The following is a 7715-nucleotide window of genomic DNA, read 5'->3' as shown; positions in this document are numbered from 1 at the left end:
AAAGCAAAACTAGAGAACAGCTGTTTTTAAAAATGCATAATTTCTTATGTATTAATTTAATATGTAATCTCTCATAATTTCTCATTCTCTTTGCCATCTTTGATCTCTCAGACTTTTTTTGGGACCCCATAAAGAGTCTTGACCTGGGTTGGGAACATTGCCATTACAGTATATAGTTAACAGCGCCTATTCATCACTGACCAATGTTCAAGGCCTATTTTAAATAAAATATGCATTTAAAAAGGTCTTTCTGCAGTACTGGTATAAAAACCCACAATATGATATGTGCAAAAATTAAAATAAGACATTTAATTGATTAAAAACATTTATTGTCCTTTGATAAAGGTAACCACACAATAATTTCCATAACACTGCTATCGGTAATTAGAACAAGTTCCATGAGTTAAATGAGAGGTTTTGTTACAGAATTAGTGTCATTTATTTAGCAAAGGTGGAATAGTCATGATGACGGTGTGAATGGCACAGATTCAGATGTTCAAATGGGTAAAAAATGAGCCTTAAGACGAAGACATTTAAGTATTTTGAAATGTCCAACAGTCACTGCCATATTGTTTATGCAACATTATTATCTGAATAAATTAAATACATGGTCTTTTCTGTTTTTTTTCCAATGGACGCGACTGAGTGGGAAGTGTGCATGGAACATCCACAACACACATTTATTTGAGAGTAAAGATTCATTTCAATTGCAACTGAATATTAATTCAATTAATTCAAATATTGATTGTCAATTAAATATTAATTAATTCATGTTAATTAACAAAAATGAAATGTTAATAAGACTCAACATACTGACACTGCACAAGGCATAATTAATTTAGTGCATTTGAACCACTGTGATTATACATATAAGGTAGGATGCTGGGCCTGTATTTCTCAGTGCTCTTCCCACCATCACTTGCAGCAGGTAGCCGACTGTGTGCTGCAGCACCCCCCTGTGGCTGAACCTGGACCTGGTTTCTCCTGCCGAAGGGCCAGCTCGAAAGGATCCACAATGTCCGCCTGTATTAATAGTTCAACAAGGTAGAAATCAGAGTTTACAACCTGTGTCTGGTAAGTATTACACAATAACTGTGTTTCATCCAAGAGAATTGTAAGAAATGTAGAAAAGTTTCTTAGCAGCATTAAATGCCAATTAATATGATGAATGACATGTCATGAATGAATTGTTGTTGGACGCTGAGTGATTGTTTACTCCTGGTGCACAGCTCAATGTCTCTGTTATCAGACACTGGTTGTTCATTAAATCAGCATTTTACAGTAGCTGTGCTTTTAAGAACAAGACCAAAGGCTTTTTATTGCCATTATCACAAACTAGCCGTGTTGATTGGAATAAAGTATCACAGGCCAGATTTCACTTCAGAGGGTCAGTCCAAAGGTTAAACCAAGGGACAGATTTTGATAAAATCACTGAGATTTTTATTTACTTCATTGCTGCACAAAAACAAAATGAAAACCCACCAATAGCAGAATGGAATTGACATGAGTGATTAAAGGATTAGAGTAGTCACTGAAAAATGTATAGTGGTGTTTGTAGATGTGTATGTGAGTGTGTGTGTGTGTGTGTGTGTGTGTGTGTGTGTGCAGAATGACCATGAGAGCTGATAAGTTGGTATTCTATTAGTTGAGAAGGGAACATTCCTTCCTGTTCAAGGTTCCCCAGCATGACTCCACAGTCTGGTTATGACTCCAAGACAGCTGCTTGACCTTGTGCGTGTGGATGTGTGCGTATGTATGTTTGAGTGGGTATGTGAGTGAGAGTGTGTGTGTGTGTGTGTGTGTGTGTGTGTAAGAACTTGCAGCATGCGTCCTGGTGCACACATGCATGTGTGAATATGTGCACTCTGGGATCTCTGGGTGTGTCACACACTCCAAACTGATACTACAAACATACTGACCTCTAGTGCTCGAACACAAAGCAGACAAAAACATTTTCATGTTTAAGTACCGAGCTGTGACACTGACCTTAGGTTTGACTCCACAGGGCCCAGAGGGGCCTCCAGGTGGCTGGAAAGTGAAGTCCTCTGCAAATCTTGACTTGGTCAGGATGCTGGCCACCTCTCCATCCACCTCCACCACTTCACCTACCTGTGGAATATACCCACATTCGACACTATTTAACTTACAGTGCATGTGGATTTAACAGCTTGACATGTACTGCAGGATCCACAGACCTTGAATGTGTACTGACAGTCAAACTGGAAGCTGTCCTCCACTCCAGTAATGTTCCCATTATATATGACCTGACAGGGCTTGGTGTTGCCTTTAGGGACCTTAAACAGGCGGTACGTGGCAGAGACAAACTTGAAACTACCTGTATTGCCAAAACAAGTAAAAGAGAATTACATGAAATGCAACTATCTATGTCATGTGTGGTACTTTTATTGAACAATTATAACCTAAGTTAAGTAGAAGTCGCCTTCAAAGTCATAAACCTGAATTAAATATTAAGCAGAGCTGTGCTGTGGAAATTACATCTAATTATTGCTTTGTGTAAATGTAAATGTTCCTAATAATATGTAAAACAACTTTGCAGTCAATAAACCATTAACACTAGCAAAAATCACAGAATGAAGCCTTCTTCAAATTAATAGCATGGATATTAAAATTACACAATCTTGTACCTAGTGTTTACATACCTGTTGTGTGCATTGTGCAAAAATTAAAAATGTGAATCTAATAAAAATAAACAAATAAAGTACTGACATTTATGAAATTTTCATGAGTTGAAATTTACATAAGTGTTCCAAACTCAGTTTGACTGAATTTCCTGTTACACACAAACAGTTCTGTACAATTACTTCTTGTATACTAACTACCAGAGTACTCCACTGTCAACATTACTACATAGTGTACATTTTAGATCGTAAGCATGAAACTCTTCTGAAAAAACTTGTGGCCCGGTAGATATATAGTGACCAGGAAACATTGCTGTCAAAAAAAAAAACAAAACATTTTTTATTTGTGCCTGAAGGAATCCACAGGAGTGAAGGAAACAATAGATGTGTTGTCACTCATAAAATTAAATCAAATGATCTATCACTTAACCTGCACAAACCTGTGCGCCAATGGTACTGTCAAACTTTTCTACTTATCAAGGCTAATCAGACCTCTTCGAAGGACTGTGTAATCATGCACAAACTGCTCTTAGTTGTGATTTCTGTCACTCCCCCATTAGCTCTGTTGCATCTGTCACCATGGGACAGTATTGGTATACCTCACATTTCTGTCCACTCTTTTTGATTCAATCTAAGGTGAACATAAACAGTAATGCATAATTAGAAAAAGGCCCCGATTGACTTCAATATAATCTTACAATTTGGTTGTGATACCGTTACAACAGTTTGATCTAGTTTGAAAATGATTGCTCATTAGCGCGACCCACCATGAGCCGTGATTTAGAAACATGCAAATACACAAAAAGTAAATGAATATGTCACAAAGAGAGGAAATAGCATCAAACCTAGGGCGTCCTCCAGCTCTTTGTTGTCGACAGTGATGACACTGGCTGTAACCAGCCGTGGGGGGCTGAAGCCCACTTCTTCAGCCAACTGCAGCAGATCCTTCCACCAGAGCGCTCCGCCCAAACACTCTCCTGCCAAGACAAAACATGCTCTGATATTCTGGCAGGTGTCTGTGATCTTTTATGGCAGCAGGATATCAATCTGACATACCCCATAGCACTTTGTGATTTTTAATTTCCTCTGTTAGTCTTCCAGAGCTGTAGACATCACTGAAGTACAGCTCACCACCGTCCTAATGATTAACAGAGGGACAGTACATGAAGTGAGTATCAATACAAACAGATTTAATGGCTCATAAATAAAGATGTTTTCACTTTTTGTGAGGGCATTGTTGTCATGTTTTGGGAGATTTTATTTTAAAAGAAGTCTACAGCAGCATACCTTGAGTACACTGTAGGCTTCAGCCAGGACTTGCTTCTTGTCTGGAGAGAGATTCACCACGCAGTTGGAACTAAGTGATGGCAGAAAATCAACATTTCAGCACAATATCTCGAGAATTGCCCAGCATTCAAATATGAAACTGAGAGGCAAGAAAGACATCTTACATGATGATATCAAATGAGTTCTTTTCCAGACCCGCCTCCGTTAGGGCCTCAATGTAGCCCTGGACAAAACTGACATTGGGCTTCTTGTAGCCAAACTCTTGCATGTGGTAGTCCACATATGTCCTGGCCACTTTCAGCTAGAAGAGACCACAGACTATGAAATCTCTCTGCTGGGAGCACATTCACTTTTTAACAGTCTTGTGGTTCTATTTGTCTGGAGCCTATGTTTGGTTGCATTTGAAGCCCACAGCAGAGTACAGCAGTAAATGACAAGCTATTTGATCAGACAATGAGTCTTGAGTAGTACATACATACTGAGGAACAGAATTTTTTACGAGCCAGTGACAGCCCTCTTACTGGTTTTAATGGATGACATCACATCACCCCACTCCTCGCCTCCTTTCTTTGGCTCCCTGTCTGTTTCGAATTGATTTTAAGATTTTACTGATCACTTTTAAAGCACCCCAGGGTCTACCCCCCAAGCTACACGACAGATTTATTAACCCCATGCAAGCCAGTAAACAGGTGACTGCCTTTTTGCCATCAGGGTCTCTGGACTTTGGAACGACCTGTCCGAGGAGATAAGGCTCGCAGAGTCAGAGCCTTCTTTTAAATCCCTTCTTATAACTTATTTTCATGGACTTGCTCTTATGTGATGTTGTCTTTTTATCTCTGTATCGTTCTTTTATTGCTTTTGCTCTGTTTGCATGTGCATTTGTGTGTGTGCATGTGTGCTTTTATGCAGCACCTGCTCGCTCTAATTGTCCTTTCTTATATTTAAGTATATTGTTTGACTTCCTTCTGTAACTCTACTTTCTGTCCTGCTTTTGGCTATTATTGCTTTATTATTTAAAGGTGCCATACAAATGAAGTTATTATTATTATTATTATTATTATTATTATTCAATATTATTGTTTAGGGGTAGTTCTGAGTCTACCATACATCATTTAACCACCAGTGACATACAATGCATAAAGAGGCTACCGCTGCCGGTCAGTGAGACACACTGTGATGCCAATGTGCAGTACCTGGCCCTCAGTCATATCAATGCCAGTGACATGGCCCTTCTCTCCCACCAGCTGACTCAGCATGTAGCAGTCTCTCCCACTTCCACTGCCCAGGTCCAGTATCCTGCAGCCCTCCAAACACTCTGGCACCACCAGACCACAGCCATAGTACCTTAAGCGGAGGGAAACAGTGTGTGTCAGTTTGTCGCAGCGTGAACACAAGAGCAGAGTGCAACAGCAGCCCTCCGAACCTGGCAGCGACCTCAGGGTGCACCTTCTTCAGAGCCTGGCGGATGAAGCCAGGTATGGGCTGGGCCGGAGCCACACAGGCGTTGCTCTTCAGGTCTGCTGTTTTCTGCAGCCTCTTGCCATAGTAATCCTGTTTGAGCAGAGACAGGTCAGATACACATATATAGACACAGATATCTATCCCATCATATCATCATTGTCATCAGCTGGCACATAAAAGGTAGGTCGGCAGTCCACAGCTGACCACTGACTGGCCCCTACAGGGCCTTGCGACCCGGGACATAAATGAACTACAAAAATATGATTAGAAATTACCTTGACGTCCACGTGCACGCCGCTGTCGACGAAACCCCCGGCACGCGCACTGAAAGGAGAAGTTCCTCGTTAGCTGCACGTTCACTTCGACCCACAGTGTTTCATGAACTACCAATTAACCACTGACTAAGTTGTACTCCACCGGTTACAGGTCATAACACTGTGTGTGATATTCTGTCGCTCAGCCGAAAAGTTCAGATCTGACCCACGCCGCGTGGAAGCGACGCCGTGCACTGAGCGCGTCTGCGGGGCGGTCTCACCTGTCTCCTTCGGCCATCGGGTCCAGACGTGTTCGCTGCAGAATACGAGCCGAAGACGGAGCGGACGTCAACTGCGGAGCGGATCCGTCGAGCGAAGCCAATACGGAAGTCCCTCTCAGCGCAATACCTCTGAGGACCGCGGGGGGGCTGGCTCCAAAACACCCTTCTCAAAAAAAAAAACAAAACTCTGACTCCAATAAACCCCCCCATTCTCAACGTCAACTTCTCTCATGAAGCATCAAGTCGATATGTACTTCAACAGGTCATTATGGCTTGTGTATTAGTTAAATTCGCTCTGATCAGTGTGCTGTGGTCATACTGAAGATAAATCCATGACTCATTAGATCTTAGGTCTCAAAGAGAGGTACGTTTAGGGGTGAGCCTGGTCTGGAGTGACTGACCACAAGAAACCAAATCTGAAAACCTGGGGGGGCACTACAGAGAAAGGAAAGCACCAATGATGAACAAAATGTCCCATTAAGAATTAAGCAAGACCAGTGAAAGATGCAAGATGATGCTCCATCATTCTGAAAGGTTTAGGTACGGTGGGCTGAAGAAGCTGGTATTGTTATTCTATCAAATATGGGAAGAAGGAAGAGTCCCGGAGAGCTTGAAGGAAACAGTAATTATTCCAATCAGGAAACCTGGTAAAGATGCCGGTAAGCCGACAAATTACAGGCCTGTTGCCTTGATGTCACAGATTTGTAAATTGATGGAGCGGATGGTCAGTGAGAGGCTGAAGGATTGCTTGGAGAAAAGAGGTATGATGACATATCAGAGGGGGATTAGGAGATGGAGGGGCTCTATGGATCAAGTGTTTATGTCTGGAGGATGAAGTAAAAAAAAAAAGCTCAAGTAAATAAAGAAACAGTGGCCATAGTGTTTTTTGATATGTAAAAAGCAAATGACAAGTTATGGAGAGAGGCTGTAGATCAAATGACATGTTATGAGAGTCAGAGGGAAAGTTTTCAACTGGATAATAGACTCTCTGAGCAGGAGATCTATCCAGGTGAAAACAGGGTCAGACCTATCAAACAAACATGTTGTAGAGAATGGAAGACCTTGAAAAAGACTAGGAAAAATATAGCAGAGAGAAAGGATATGATGGATTAGGGCTAACAGTGCAGTGTGGTGATAAGGGGCAAGGAAGAAGATGATTGGTCAGCTTCCGAATGAGAACAGGATTGGTGAGGAAACTGACACCCTCCATGCTGTAGGAGTTAACTAGCTCCAGAAGATGGCAGTAGGTCAGCATTGAATATGTAAGCTGCCCTTAAAACCCAAAGAAGAAGAAGATTGATTAACAAGCCTATTGGATGATGCAGTCTGGAGGGTCATTCACCACCGTGAATTATGTGCACATCATCTTGACTCAGTTGTGTCACAGTTATTTTCTCATTATTTGTTGGTGGGTTAGGCATTTTCCACTGACGGTCTTGTTGTAAGTTAGTTTGTTAGTTTGTTGATGCTGTTACACTGATGTCTTTCTTCCACACATTCAGTCTGATGACCTCCTGTTAGCACACAAGACACAATGTTTTCACAAAAAAAGTGTGTTCTTCTGGCGTCTTCTTACCACCCACAGTGACACTCCCACCACCTAAGTGCCAAAGGCAGTGAGCTCATGAAACCAAGCACATGGATATGCAAGAAATGTACATATGTGGCTCCTATAATACACAGTGTATAGAAGAATATAGAACAACGTATAGAATGGATATGGAATTGGAGTTTGTTCATTTAATACAAGTCATAGTTCATATACAAGTTCTCAACCTCATGGAGCAATGCAT

General features: G+C 41.4%; 1 protein-coding gene across 1 annotated transcript; it reads right to left on the bottom strand.

Moving 5' to 3' along the window:
* Window positions 1-312: 312 nt before the first annotated feature.
* On the bottom strand, window positions 313-6057 carry as3mt (arsenite methyltransferase). The gene is made up of 11 exons (XM_071504888.1): window positions 5923-6057; window positions 5663-5711; window positions 5350-5477; window positions 5120-5270; window positions 4091-4227; window positions 3927-3996; window positions 3696-3777; window positions 3485-3616; window positions 2196-2335; window positions 1987-2109; window positions 313-1023 (listed from the first exon to the last, which is right to left on the bottom strand). Exons 1-11 carry the CDS (start codon window positions 5937-5939, stop codon window positions 916-918), a joined length of 1137 nt encoding a protein of 378 aa, XP_071360989.1. The 5' UTR covers window positions 5940-6057; the 3' UTR covers window positions 313-915.
* Between the last annotated feature and the right edge of the window lie 1658 nt (window positions 6058-7715).

Source organism: Trachinotus anak, unplaced genomic scaffold (genome assembly GCF_046630095.1).
Source record: "Trachinotus anak isolate AG129_WGS33_773 ecotype Australia unplaced genomic scaffold, CSIRO_AGI_Tana_v1 ptg000019l, whole genome shotgun sequence".
Taxonomy (NCBI): domain Eukaryota; kingdom Metazoa; phylum Chordata; class Actinopteri; order Carangiformes; family Carangidae; genus Trachinotus; species Trachinotus anak.
This window is presented reverse-complemented; position numbering and strand designations above follow the sequence as displayed.

Bases quoted from the DNA above. Each gene is read 5' to 3' on its own strand.
- as3mt (XM_071504888.1), bottom strand. The intron at 3,617-3,695 runs GTATGTCAGATT...TTGTCTTGGCAG, and splicing joins AAATCACAAAGTGCTATGGG to GAGAGTGTTTGGGCGGAGCG. The intron at 1,024-1,986 runs GTCAGTGTCACA...CTATTAATACAG, and splicing joins CCTGTGGAGTCAAACCTAAG to GCGGACATTGTGGATCCTTT.